Source organism: Empidonax traillii, unplaced genomic scaffold, assembly GCF_003031625.1.
Source record: "Empidonax traillii isolate 1590-97213 ecotype Southwest subspecies unplaced genomic scaffold, ASM303162v1 scaffold1637:size79528, whole genome shotgun sequence".
NCBI lineage: Eukaryota > Metazoa > Chordata > Aves > Passeriformes > Tyrannidae > Empidonax > Empidonax traillii.
The window spans coordinates 58,144-73,692 of record NW_020956830.1 but is presented as its reverse complement, the minus strand read 5'-3'; the positions used below and the strand labels follow the sequence as shown (position 1 = coordinate 73,692).

The following is a 15,549-nucleotide window of genomic DNA, read 5'->3' as shown; positions in this document are numbered from 1 at the left end:
TGTTCAGTGCTGTCATACTGAATTGGCTGATGTTACTGAAACTGATCTCCTGATCTTGTATCTTAAGACACCACAATCCTTCTCCCTCTTAATACACTAAATCCAGAACTACAGGAATATTATTTGATTATTTGGGGGGAAATCCTGGCACAACAAGGGTCTTTCACAGGACTAACCATGAATGTCAGTGACGCTACCACATTGGCCTGCCTGAGACAAGATTCCAGTGCTGTCTTTTATTTCCTGTTCACAGATTTTTATGGGCTTTCAGTCTTCAAAAAAGCCATCTGTCTGGATGACAGGTGAAACACAAAAATAATGGTCCATTTAGGGAAGCGGTTTCTACAGCACTTTTGCAAGGTCATACCTTCTTAAGATTTTAAACAGTAAGTGCTTAAATTTTCTATAATCCCATAGGAAAATTAAAGAGCATGATTTTAGAAAGCTGAAATGAGCTGGCACAGTCACTGCCATCAGTTTTCTTTAGACCAGACTTAGTACTACCATCTTGTTTGCTTTGCAAGAACCTGTGAACTATAACATTTTCTGTGACAGTCTGGTGTTAACACTGTAGTTTGTATCTAGTAATATGCAGTAAACCACTCAAGATTTTGTTTACAAAATAAATATGTGATTGTTGTGGCATTTGCATTTTCTTTTTCTATCTCTTTTATTTTACTATTTAAAGTAGTAATTAAAAAAAAAAAACACCAAGCAAGCAATTTTTCTATGCATAAATATTGTAATAGTCCAAACAATAATTATGGATTTTACGGTAGCTGTAATTAAATACTACTGCTAATCTGAATGCTTCTAGAAAACAAGTAAGATGATTTGCAGTGTTTCTAATGGAGAAGCAATACCAGATTATTAGTAATTCTGTACAGAACAAACTCCTTTCTACCAGTTTGTAAACAAGTAATATCACAAAACCCACCAAGACTGGTACTTACTTGCATTGTTAGTCTCTACAGAGAGACCAAGGCTTGACTGAACTCAGGTTTTCATCTGTGGCTGAATAATTTTCCAGAGTAGTGGTGGATTTCATGGGCACTAGGAAGTCTTCACATCTGCTAACCACAGCTGTTCCGCAGGCCAACAAGGCATTTTATTTTCCAGTGGTGCAAATCCAACACTAAAATATGTAAAATTCCTGACCACAGCTATAGCTTATGTAGCCCAAACTCTTTAAACTTCTAATATAAACAGTTCCCCCAGCCATATTTTTCTGCTCTTTCCTAAGTGTGGGTTGTTGTAATCTAATTTAAATTAAAGACAGAACTACAGGCTGCAATACAGACAGGCTGAAAGGGAAAGGAAAGACAAGATTATCACTAGGAACACACAGACGACACAGGATGTTACTACAGTGTAAATGCGGACTTTCCTATCAAAGCTTCTCTCAAAGCTCGCACACTTAAATAGTGGATTGAGAGTGAGGCAAACAGCAGCAGATGTGGAGGAAAAACAGCCAGACAGTTGCCACCTTTTTTCATTTGTGAACATCTCATCACAAAAGGGAAACAGCAGCTCAGCCTTCATTTATTTTTCCCTTACTTTCTTATTCTCTCAAATGTGGTCAGTCATACCTGGCTAATTTCTGCTCCAAGGAATCTAAGAGAAAGATTTACCTGTAGCTGCATTAGAACAACTATACCAGACTAAATAATTTAAAACCTTAAATAAATTACTTTCTCTAATGAAAATTAAAATAATTACTCATAAATCTGGCTTCCTTTCTAGACTGAGTTTATCTCATTAGTGTAACACAGTTAAAATAAAATTATTCATGGGGGAATAAACGATGTGACTCTTAACAAAACTTGGGCCCGTAAAATAGCTAAAAGCAGCTTTAAGATCTGTCTGAATGTGAATTCTTGGTGTGAATTAATGAACAAAAGTCATCTTAAAACTCTAAATGTGCACCCATCTAAACCACTTTGAAAAAAAAAAAGAAGTCTGAATCTAGTTTAAGAGAGAAACTAAGGGTTAGGATGAGCAGTTCAGTACCTGAATACGTGCACATACACACAAACTATTGCAGGCTGAAACTTCTTGTGAGAGTAACTCGCTACTACAATTTACATTATGGTGGTGCAGAAGTAACATTTTAATGTTTTCTATCAAGACTGCATGTCTTTTAAAGACATTATTCAAACACGACGTGTTTTAATATAAGAAACAGTGGATGAATTGAGTTTACTAGACAAGGCTGCAGTGACTTCTCTGGGGATTTTAAAAGTCTGTTAATCTAAAGCAATTTGCACATTCCCAATGTGCAAAATCTTAAATTCAGAAAAGTAAGGTGATGTTTTCTGAATATATCTGCAGATCAAATAGAAAATTTTAGCTGCTTGTCAGGTAGGCTTTGGGATAACAATAGCAATCCACCACAGGAAAAAAAAAAAAAAAGAAAAAGAACATAACCTGAAGGTTTAAAATCCACATTAATATTTGCCTGCAGCAGAAACAAGCTGTCCTTTTCTGACCATAAGGCATCTATTGTTTGTTATTGCCTGAATTGATTGTCGATATAAAAGAAAATCCAAATAATTCCACAACAATCTTTAAATACTCTCAATATTAGAGACTAGCCTGGCAACATGTAAGGCTGTATGTAATCATGCCAAGCCAGTTCAGCTGCAAGAAAGCATTTATTCCACTCCTACAATGTCTCCAGCCTGCTGTACTGCATTCAAGAAGGCTCTTGCTAAAAAGCCAAATTAAAAAAAAAAAAATAAAAAAAAAAATTCCTTTTTCATGACAGCATTTGAGTTTTCAAATAAAAGTGTAGGTTGTAAAATAACTCAGTTTCACCCAGAAAAAGAGAAAACGCTTTATTAAAACAGCTTGAGCATTCCTTCAGCAACTGGGATAGCTCTCTGTATATGAAAGCTGTCACTCTTGCCTCTCAGGTGTAGCAAGAGGATGGCTTTCCACAGGAAGAGTGACTTAGGAAAGAGCAAGCCCTCACCTTGGTGTTTCCTAGCAGAATTCCCTGGAAGTACAAAACCTGTGTTATTGAAATCCACAGCTGGTAGTGCCAAGTCTGTCACCCAAGCACAGGAAAAAACCAGGAACCCCAGTATGCCCCTTTGGGCAATGTTTCTAACTGGCTGACTCTGAACCCTCCTCTGAAGGATCCCGTTCAGGCCTCTCTTGTCCTCATTCACCAACCAGGACCTGCCATTCTCAGGGGTCAGGCTGGTGACTTGCCCCAGTAAACATCTTGGCCTACAGTCCTGAGTTCATATTTAAGTACCTTAGCTATGAAAGCATGGAGAATGAAAAAAGGTGATCTTCATAGAAAGAGAGGCAATGCCTCAGAATGGAGGTAGAGAACTAAAAGCCTGCCTTACTACCACTCTAGTAGATGGTTCAAGAACTGCTGAAATTGCTTCTCAGAGCCTGGGGACTCTCTGTTGCAGTACAGTATATGTGTTGTTTTGGTATATTTAACCTGTTCCTACATTCCTAATGAATTGTTGCATCTGCCTGAAAAAATTCAGAGTCTGTGATAAAATCTTTCCCTTTTTGTCCCCACCAAAACAAAGCAATAGTTTATTTTCCTTTCTCGGGACAATTCCTGATTACTTTTTTCCCCCCTCTCTGTACCTTTATCATGCTAATCTCTATGAAAAGAGACATGAAGCACTTCACTGTTCCAATCCTTGCAATGGCTTCGAGTCAGGTTGACAACTGACAGCATCTCATAAAGATATAAGTAGGTAATGATGTTTGTTTTGGCCATTCAGTTCTCAAAGCATGTGACTTGTGGGAATGTAAAGTTGTGTCACTGGGGGAGGCACCAACCATCTTTAGTGAATGCAACAATCAGGTTCCTTTATTGCAGGAATTGCTGTTCTGTTACCTTTCCAAATCTAAACAGAGATGTTAAATTCATAGCTTTTCAAATTAATACAGCTGGCCAGATCTTCTTGTAATTTAGACATATCTGCTCTGTCTGTTACCAGGCTGGAATGCTGAAGCACAGTGAAAGGACCATTCATAATACTGCCAGCTGGACAACAAATACATCAGGCACAAAAGAATAGGGGAAGTATGTTGGAGGTACAGAGTTATGTACCCTGCCATGTCACATCAGGCTAAGTGTGAAAAAAAGAAAAGGAACTAAGCTGCCAGGACAATTGCAAAACAACAGTCTGATATTGTTAGGAAGTCTGTTTTAAAATATGCTGTCAAAAGACAGCACTGCCTTTTCATGATTCATTATCATCTTCCTTTTTGGTACATCATAATGTAAAAACTTGTCAGGGCAGTATTAGTATCTAGCAATTTATTTAATATTTAGCAATTATTTGGTTCACATTAGTTTTAATATGAATAATGTTTCATTCCACTTTGAGTCTGAGAAACTTTCAGCATGAACAAGATATGTGCATATGCTCATATTGGTATTTTTTGTTGACATATTCTACTTAACAAGCTTTTTTGGTATATCGGATCTCATTTTTTCTTATTTATAACAAAAATTATTGAATTCTGAAATACAGTTCACTGAAGCCCCCACTTGTAGATGAGAGACCATAAGAGGACAGTAAGCAGTTTCTTTCTACTAGTAATTTTATAATTGTATTACCCCATATATGCTTAATTTAATCTATTTTAACAAATTAGTCAAACATACCAGCTTTTGATACCTTATTCTATTTTTCAAACTAAAGCCATGGAACAGTTCCAACATATCTAAAAATCTTACTGCAAAAATTACTGATTTGGTATCTCTTATAGGCAAAAGGTGTGAAACTAGTAAAGGACTGAAAAGAAAATATAAGGAGAAATCTTTTATATAATGACATATGCTATGGCAGCAAAATATTATTTTACAGGACAAAGTTACTAACTATGGGAGGTCATTCCCTATAAAGACAACTTTAATCGTAGTGTGGCTAAATGATTCTTAGCTGTAATCAACAAAAAGGAATAAAGTCAAATTACTTGATTTATTTCAAATATAACTGAGTCTTCCTCAATATATACCAGTATCAGTCCAAGAGGTTTTTTTCTAAATGTCTACACTTCATGGCTTGTTTTTCTCATAACTATTAGTGAACTTCTTAGCAATTGACCCTGGCTGTTATCTTGTTTGGACTAACATAAAATTATTTACTGAAAGAAAACATTCTCTTCAAGTCTCTGCCTGTTTTAGTCTCCGGGAAAAAAAAAAAAAAAAGCTGCTGAAATATAAATACTTAAGTATTAATTTTATGAGGCTTAGGAATTTAGGAACTGTCTGTTAAAATATGCATGCATTACTAATCCAAGTTACTAGAAAAACGTATAGCAGTACTTTGCCAAACTAATTTTGTCTGAATTTGGATTAAAAAAAAATTTTTAATGGATAGTGACTGAGTACTTCTCATCAACATTTTCAATGAGCAACAGTATATTCATCAGTCTGCTAGAAAATACACAAATGAACCTACTGCAGTTCTAGTTTTCTAGATTTGCCTTATGTAATACTCAAACTACAGTGAAGCACAGTTAATTGCAACCTGAAAATCATTCTTTACTTTGTCTCTTGAAGTCCATCTTTAACTTCTCCCATTTCACTGTAAGGCAATTTAGAATTATATTAATTAAGGGTTGGACTTGATGATCTCAAAGGTCCTTTCCAACCTGGCTGATTCTGTGATTCTAATTTCAATGATTTTGTGTCACAAAATTCTTTACTGAATCAAGTTATGAAGAAAAAGATGAATTCCATGAGGATCTGACAAAGGAAATGACCCAGTGTCCTAGAGATCCTAACACCTTACCAAAAGATGAAAATAACTAATTATGTGCCCAGAAGTAATTTATAGCCTTAGATGGAGAAATAAGATGAGGTAAGTAAGATCTCTTTTGCAAAGTTCATTTTGAACTGAGATTGCATGAGCATGAATGAGCATGAAATGATGTGAATAAAGAATAAATGTCGAATCAAGTGCTTGGGAGGGCAAGTCATGATTGGAGCTATTTCAAGACATGAGGAAGCGAAGAAACTGTTTAAGAACAGGGTGAAGTATGTATGTATTTGTATGTAACTATTATGACATTCCCATAAAAAATAGGAAAAAATGTTCAGCACTAAGAGTATACATTTTTGCTAAGAAATAAGAATATTTTTAAATACCCTTTCGAAGCCTATGGTATCTTTTTCCCATCACCTAGAAGAACACAATGAATAGATGCTTTAATTCTATGTGTCATAATATTACATAAACTACTGAATCTACATGACTCATTAGCACAATGCTTAGTTTTCAGAAACAGATTCTTGATCATGACAAGCCTGCTTAAGAGAAGTAATATGAAACTTTGATAAAAGCCTATACACTGGAACCTTCAGAAAATAAACTAAACAATACATGTACGAGAAGAAATCACTTGACATTTACTTGGAAATGTGGCCCATTTTATTTTAACTGAAAAGCATTCATTATACAGTGCAAACAGTTCTTTGGTAAATTTACTGGTTAAAATAACAACAACACTGACTTTGTTTTAGGTAACATTAAAAAAAGGAAAATAAATATGTAAAATTTGCAACATAGTACAGCAATATTCTCACAGTGGATACTGAGGAAATGGTCAGCTAACCATTGGCCACTGTTTCAGAAATGTTAAAATTAACGATGATTCTACAGACACTGCAATAAAACTGAACTAGTACAATCCATGGCTGATAACATTTTAAACTGTGGATAAAGACCTGTTTTTCCTGGTTTATAAACACATGGATGGCAGAAAATAACTCAATATTACACTTGTTACACTTGTTTAAGCATATGCAGGCTACTAAGCCCATTTTATATACCATATGAATAAACAGTGAACAACAAAGAAAACCTCCTACTTTACTCTGGAGGCTTGCGAAAAGAAACAGTCAGATATAAGGTACTATTTTAAAATGTATAAATGGAAACTCTCTTCTCCTATTAGCAGAAATATTGAGAAAGTTTATTTAATATAAAATTGGAATAAAAGAATGCAAGTAGTAACCAGCTGGATGTATTACTGCCTTACTTAACTGTTTAGACAGCTAAATTATATTTGGGTTAGCTCTGCAATCCTTTCTCTTTGAGGAATTTCTGCCATAGTCAATGGGAATTCCATCTGAGTTGGAATTACAGGGCGAGACATGTGGTTTGGACTCTCAACAAGTCAACAAAATACCAGAGTATCAAAGAAATACAGGAACGACAACCTCTAGGAATCATATGATACTCAAAAATGCTCGCCACACACAATTTCTAGATGTATTAACATAGAAAATTACATAAATCAAAACATTGTATATAAAATCAGTTAAAATATTCTTAAAAATATAAATTGTAGTTCCATGTGTACCACACACCTTTAACACAGCACTCACATGTACATATTGCTTCTACCATAGCATGAAACAAGTTTCTGTAGTAAGCTTTAAAGATACACCAGACTTTGAATGTGTGTCAGTTTATCCAATTAGAAATTATTAACGTTAGTAATCAGAGAAATTATGTGCCAAAATATGATAGTGGATTTCATATTGCCATCCTACGTTAGTTATTAGACATGTTCTACCATGTAATAATTAACTACTCAGTCTGCTTGCATAATCTGAAATGTTTAACATATGAATATTTAACTTTGTGCAGATTTCTTCGATATCCAAATCTCTGTCCCCTACATTTTAACGCTAAACTCAGAAGTCAGTGACTAAAGAGCAGCTCTGGTTCTAGCTAGTCCTAACTTAGGACTAAATGACAGAGCCATAAACTCTAACATATTAAGTATTCAGGGAAAGAATCAATTCTGAATAAACACAGAAAAGAGCTGTAAAATGAGGTATGATAGTTGTCCTTCACTCAATATAATTCCTGGTCAGAAATATGAAGTTTGCCTTCTAAAAAGTATACAACTTTGAAATGCTAGTGTAGACATATACTCTATAACATTAAACATTTATTAAATGGGAAATAAAGTACATTGGTAGACCATTTTTAACATGAAAGATAAAAATATTGAGGTAAAAATATATATGCATTAGATGAAACTCAGAAAAAAAAATAATAATCAAAGACCTTGTCAGAAAAAGTAGTCAATCCACAATTTATCATGCTCCTTGATTTTGATTTTTCATTTTTATCAACAAACAGTGCCACAATATAATCAGGAACATATATCTATTGATAATATGCACAATGAATCAGTAGGAATCTTTGTATAGAAAATGGCTTGTGACATCTTTTCACATTTTCAAAACAGGGCCATACAATTATGTGAGCTGATCTGAGATCAAAAGAAGTATGCTGGACTGGATGGTTATGTTACAGTGATTTAAAATAAATGAAACAAACAAAAAAAAATGTTGTCAAGCAATTACATATGTTTTGACAAAAAAGGATTATATTCATTTTTAAGATCAAATGCTACTCTGTCATATATGTTTCCCTGGAATGAGGAAAACCGTCAATTACATGTAAAATATACATTCAGCTGCTTTTTGTATCTTCCAATTACATTTACTTGTATTTCCTTACTATTTCTAGAGCTTTTTTCCCCTAAAAATTTTGATTAATTTTGCTCCTTGAATTAAGGAAAGGATTTGAAAGATGTCACATAGTTTAATTTTTTCCTTGCTGGTCCAGGTGCAGAAATGATATGTGAATTTCCATGCACTGATATCTGCAGGAACTGGCCCAACATTGCTTCAGGCACAGTGACCTCATGTTTTCCTTTTCTCTGGGTCTTACTAAACAACAACAAAGAGCTAAATATCAAGTCACACTGGTACTAAAAAGGGACAGTAAACTTTCAATGTTACTAATTAAAGATAGGAAACAAAGTGTTCCTTTTAGAGTAAGTCCTAAGCCCAGTCATTTTGGGTACCTAAAACTACCTGACAGTGTTCTTTTAAAGTAGCACCAGTTTGAGTTTGTCTAACCTGAGAAGTATAACACACAATTAACTTTGACCTGTTTGCTAATTTCCCTTTCATTATTTTTTGCATTGTGATTTACCTTCACGGGCAGAAAAAAAAAATGATAAGTTATACTGTTACAGCACCATTAGAATATTGTAAATCTTGATTTCTTGCTGTTGTTAAGACTGTAGTTACCTGGTTTTGCCATCAGCAGGCAATGATATGAAATGAGGAATATGCACCCTAAATTCTTAAAAAACAGATTTATGACTTCTTTTTATTAATGTTTTGTTGTAAGCAGACTGGACAGCAATCTCCTTTAACCTTCACAGGCGCTTCGCAGTCAGCCGGTGGGCATGATTCTACAAAACAGGTAATCTGACCAACCTGTGTCAGGAAAAAAATAACAGAACCAAACCACTCTTAGCTACATGTTCCAAACAAGAAATACATTTTTCATATTATTTATTTTCTTTTAAGATCCTGACTACTATGATTAACTCTACGTAATTTGTTTCAGCATAAACTTCTATTGACAAGTCTAAGGTGCTCTCTGTACTACCACATCTCTTTAATGAAGCAGTATATACCCTTTTATCAAATGTTAAGGTGATACTGGGGTATCAAGCACTAACATATTTCTTTAATTACCTTCTAAAAGTTTTACTAGGATGAAAGAAAATTAAAATCTAGCACTAAGTCAGATGAGCTTTTACTGATTTTTATGCATTTTAGTAGACTTTTTTCAGGAAACATCTCACTTTGCAGTAATTTTACCCATATAACTATACATTCATGAAACTGGAAATATAATAAAGATAGATAAAGGCTGATAGATAGACAAAGGAAATATAAGGAAGATAGATTAACAGTGTCAAGGGCAGGGATATCTGAAAATATAATTTTCTGCACAAAATATCTGAAGATCCATAAAAAAACAGTTAGCAAATATTACCCAGAAAACAGCAGGCACAAAACTGGGACTGTTGTTTTAGAAGTAGAAATTAACATAATTTCTATGTCAAAATGAATTTCCAAATACTTACTTTGCATTCACACACAGTACAAGGGTCCCTTTTCCAGGTTTCATTGCTGGAATATGATTTACCCTCTTCATCAGTGCAATCAGAATTACTGAGGCGCGATTCAAGTTTTTTTATCTGAAAATATTTAAAAAAAGTTAATAATCAAATAAAGGATTTATACTACATAATCCATGTTAAATACTTGTCTGGGTTTTTCTTCTCACTACTTAGTTTATATAATGTTAAAACACTAGAAACAACTAATACCTATGGAGTCAGTCTTTCAAAAGAAAGCTAACAGAAAATATATCTTCCCTACCATTGAAATATTCAGCTAGAGCATACAAAGAGAACAAAACTACCTGTGTTATATACAGAAAATTTAAACTGTCAAAAATGTTTTGAAAAGGAGGTGATTTTTTTAAAAAAAACCCCCTACCTTAATTAAAAATGTTTGCTTTGATTTTTTACTATCTCCTGTATGTTATACATTTTAAAAACGGAATTCCACTATGACTTAATAAAGAGTTTGTTTGCAAATATTGTAAAAGTCTTCTTTAAGTGATCTAGATCTTAACAATATTTACAGCTGTAGTCTGGTATATTACTTTTTATGAAGGCTACATTTTAATCATAGCTTTACAGAGATTCTATACATTTTGAATAGGAAAAAAGATTTTATTGGTGCTACACAAAAATTTTTAGAGAAAGTAATTCCATGTTTAGTACACAATGGTTACACAAGGCTTCAGGTTCAAAAGTCAAGACGGTTAGTTGTAGAATACTTCAGTATGATTTCAAAAGAACATAGAAATAAAGAATAATAACACACCATGTTCTGTGTTGTTTTCTGTTTGAGATACTATGTGGTGGATTTTGGCTGCAAGGGATGTCTAAATATTGAAAATATAATACGAGTGATGTTAGGAAAACATTATGAATTAAATCTACAATTAGACACTGCTCATTATAGCATCTTACCTGATTTCTGAGGCTTGAAATAGTTTTTTGCATTTCCAAAACAAATTCTTTGAAGTCGTTAACTGCAGGTACATTTCTATTTTCATTAGATGCTGATGTGGCATTACGAAAAAATTTATTCTGTTTCACAGAACTGCAACAAATGAATGCCAAGTCAGGATATTCATCTAACTCATTTTTATTTGGCAAGATATTTTGGAACATCTAGCAAAAATGTAAAAGAAGAGCAACCAACAAATGTAGGAACTGTATGAACCACAACAGCATGCAAGACCCAAAGGTGCTGAAGACAGACTCAGGACAGGTAAGCTCTGGGTTATTGTTAATATCTTCAGCAATAGGGAATTTCTTCTACTTAGAAAAATTATGTATTTCATACAGGGGTGCACACAAAGTTGTCATAAGTGACACTGTAGAGCATTATCTTAAATTCACTCCTGAGCCTCCAATACGAAAGCAGACAAAGGGAAACTCTTAAAAAGTGTTCCTTCCAAATTTGAAGTTCACATTTTACATTCTGAACCACAGTTTCTTCCTCTACATGTTTATTAGGAGAATGTGTTTTTAAAGACATATGACTTTGAAAAGGAAAAAGTTGGTTTTCACAAAAAAATGAGAAATACTTCTAGATATGAACATAATCCTGTGTCCCATTTTAACTAACATCTGTACTAACTACAGTACAAAAAATATAAAGTCTCTTGTCTGTAGCACTTTTCAGGTGGTATCTCTTAACAGATGTACAATCCTAAATTGTGTTAATCAATTCAATCTGTTGATGAGAAGGAGCAATCAAAGGAACTGTCTATAAATAATAATGTATTATCTAGCACCACTTAACAAAACATGCATTCAAAACCAAGGAGGACACTAATTTTTAAGTCACTTATTACATTAAGATCCTTGAATCCATACAAGCATTCCTATTTTGTTAACGCCATCTCCGGTGCTAAGGGATACCCCAAAGAATGAACAAGCAAAGAAATTCCCATGTAACAGGGCTCATGATTTATAATCTTTCTGCATAAATTAAAACAGCGCTTACTGGCAGGGGTTCAAGTTACTTAGTTTCCCATAGTTTTTCATCTAAATTAAAGAAAAAGAACTCTAAACAACATAACATGCCAAAATTCAAGTAAACCAGCTGCTGCTCTATAACAAAATGTTTAATCTTCCCCACCTGCTCAAGTTATTGAAAACAAGAAGGAAGAAAAGAAATGAGAAAAAGAATCTTCTCACCACACATGCAATTTAAACACACTGAGCAAAAGAACTGATGCAAACATTAAAGGCAGGTTGCTTTAGTTTTACTTATGCTACAAATAGAGTATTGTAAATTTCCTATTTTGTATTCCTAATTAGTAATGGGACTGTTGTAGATTTCTGAAACACAGTCAAACAGCAAGCTAGCAGAACAAGCTGCTACTCAGACACAAGTGTTTATTTTTTCTGGCTTTCATTTTTATTTAATTTAACCCTTTTACAGTTTTAAAACTGTGGAACTAGCATCCTTAAAAAGTGAATTGCTATTCTGCAAATTTCAAAACTTCTACCAGTTCACTTGAAAAGACAAACAATTTAACAATTCTTCTTAACAATTACTTCAAAGGAACTGTTCCTTCTTTAACAATTACTTCAAAGGAACTGTTCTTTTCATATTATCTATAAGCCAGTTTACACTTAGCCGTTGTCTTCTCTTGTCTAAAATCTTAAACACCTAAAGGCTCTGTTACTTCAGGACAGATTCCTATCAATTAAGTGAAATATAAAGGCAGTGTTTCTTCAAGTGCTAGAACACCCACATGAGTATTTGAAATTGCTGAAATACATTTACCTGTCTATGCATCTGTCTAGATGCTTTCCTCGCCAGAGTAGGTAGACTTTGCCTGGTTGTCATCATCATCAGTCAAGTACATAATTTTATTTGCTAAAAGAATGTATGCTAAAAGGAAAGCTAATTCAAAAGAGCTCATCATGAAGGATCTTCACAAGAAATGCTTGGTCTGAGCAGAACTCATTTCATGTCACTAACTCATAGGTAAGTTTTGATAACCTAGAAAAGGCAAGGACCCTGTGCATCTGAAAATTTCTGACCAACACTGTGACTTACTTCCCTGCTACAGTATTTTGAGGATTAGGGAGTTATAAACAATATCGTCTGTACACTACTGTTCTCCTTTCCTGCTCTGAATATTTTGGTACCAGAAGCCATCCTTACCATTAATCCCAAATTTTTATGCCAGTATAATCAAGACTTGGTTTTCTCCATTTCTACAGGAGGAACAAGGAGCTCCAAAGAGGAAATGAAATAATTTAGTTTGGTTACTGCCAGCACAGTAGGAAAAGCGCAGGAAGAACAAAAAAACTATGCTATGTCACCAACAAAGAGTTTTACACAAATTTGAGCTTGAGAAAAAGTGGGTTATTGTTAGCAGAGATGCAGAAGTGTCAGAATTAAATACATCAATCATAAACTTGAAAAAGCAGGCACTGGAAAAAAGTGGTATGCACTCAGAAAGAAATGATTCAGTTTGATTCCATTTTGAAAACAAATGAGATTTTATACTTCTTAAAAAAAAACCAAAACCAAAACTCACCTTACTGTTTTGGACATTTTCATTTTCTTCAGGGGCTTGTCCTCCTGAAAGCTGTAGTCAAGAGAGCGTCTTCCCCGAAAGTGATATGAAAATGCATTAAACTGTCCTCTAGTTCTACAGTCTGAAATTAGACAAGAAATAGCATATTATAAACTACAGTATATTTCACCAGTTATAGTATTAATATGGTTTTGCAGTGTCTTCTGAATTGGTAAAGGCAAGTCACACATTCAGTCTGATCCCTCTGGAATCAGTTGATGGCAGATGAATATGTCCTGTTAGCTGGCTGCAGAGAATTTGATTATTCACAGACCACCTTTTAAGTGTGAAACAAAGGAATAAACTCTATTTTTACAAACCTATCCAGTGCTACTTTAACTATTCTTTTCACTTCTGAAATTTCCACACTCTTGTTTTTTGATTATTTTCTGCTTTTCAAAAGGGGCACTTACATATGAAGAAAAACAATGACAAAAAACCCACCCTTTGGCTTCCTCATCTATCCCAGGCATTATTATTTATTATTTTTGGCATCTGAAAGAGAGTTTATAATTAAATCCTGGAGCACATTTGCAGACACACTTTATAGGTTGACCAGCCACATCTCCAAATCTCAGGAATTTGAAGGTATCACCAGACCCTAAACCTCTTTCCACCACACAGTGAAAATCTCAAGCCTGAGAATAATCCATGACAGAAATCTCCTAAGATCCTAAGAGGACGTCTTGACAGGATGAAGTATGTTCTTTCCTTTGGTTCACTTTACTTAGCCTTCCAAACACAGTAAGCATTTGGAAGGAGTCCCATTTAAAAAAATAAAAAGAAAACATAGCAAATCTGCAACAGCACTTTCGAGAGGAGACAATGAGAAAAAAGAAGTTTTCATTTCTGTTCACAGAAGCTAAAAGTCATAACAGGCCAAGATGAAGCAGGAACCAACAGCATGATCAACTGTTAGAAGAAGAGACTGGTAAAACAGAAAGGAAAATTGAAATACAGAATGCCATGGATGTATCATGTAAGTCTGGTATTAGCAAAATGAGGCATGAAAGCAATTGAACCTGGAAGTAGCAATTTTCTGTAAGTTTTTCTTAATTTGCACCAAAACAAATTAGTTCAGAAAGTCAATAACATTTATAAAGTATTTTTCTGAATTTTGGATTGAATACCTAAAGTATTAACAAAAATTACTGCAGAAGCTTCAAGTCAATAAACAAGTCTCTGTTGAACGGAGCAACTTGAGAAACAAATGTAAAGTTGCTCTGATTATACAAAAATAAGTATCTTGGACTACTTTTAATTACACTGGATTTAAATTAGACTATTAAAATTACCCTATTAGGAAAAATTTAAGTTTGTCCATGGCTCAATACCACTTAGGACAGAAAAAAAGAAAGTTGAATGACAAAAAAAAAAAAGTACTGACTGAATTTCAGTTCAGAAACAATATCTACAGATCATTCTTGAACACAAGTTATCCACAATTCTCCTTCCCTTTTCTTTCCTTACAGTTCTTTAATAAATTCACTACCTTCCTGTTATAACAGCAACACCAAAGAACTAGATGGTATTTGCTGCCAACATATTGTTCATTCTTTGCATGTGTTCTGCTGTTTCTCACATAATGTTCTTGCTGCCCACTCAGAAATTAAGCGCTTTCAGATGGGAACAGACTGATGTGTCTGTTAGATGCTTTGCATGAAGGCATTTTAGAATACCCTTAAACACTCCTGTATTTAGTATGGTGAGAAAAAGGGTCACACTCTGAAGGGAGAAAGTACTAGTTTTGGTCAGAGGAATTCTTTTCTTAAAGCAATGTGTTGCTTAAAGTTTTCCTGAGTGTCACAAAGACTTTAGTTTCTCTTGGAAGCAATATGTGAAAGGTTTCTGCTATCCCCCTTTGTTTAGTAACTGCCAAGGTCATCTTGCATAATATAGATAAATTTTTGGTACAATAAAACAATGGCCCATTGTTTTTTGTATTCCTAGGTTGATTTTTAGAAACAAAGGTCTGAAATCCTGGGAAGGTTTAATC

The 15,549-nt window shown here is 34.1% G+C and overlaps 1 protein-coding gene across 1 annotated transcript in view; it reads right to left on the bottom strand.

Moving 5' to 3' along the window:
- Positions 1 to 6,396: 6,396 nt before the first annotated feature.
- Positions 6,397 to 15,549, bottom strand: part of PXDN (peroxidasin) — a gene marked incomplete at its 5' end in the record, with an annotated part of 64,488 nt that continues 55,335 nt past the window's right edge. Inside the window, 4 exons of the mRNA XM_027908170.1 lie at positions 6,397 to 9,298; positions 9,958 to 10,071; positions 10,918 to 11,050; positions 13,515 to 13,635. Of these exons, the coding sequence (XP_027763971.1) occupies positions 9,176 to 9,298; positions 9,958 to 10,071; positions 10,918 to 11,050; positions 13,515 to 13,635 (491 nt within the window). The remainder of the gene's footprint in view (positions 9,299 to 9,957; positions 10,072 to 10,917; positions 11,051 to 13,514; positions 13,636 to 15,549) is intronic.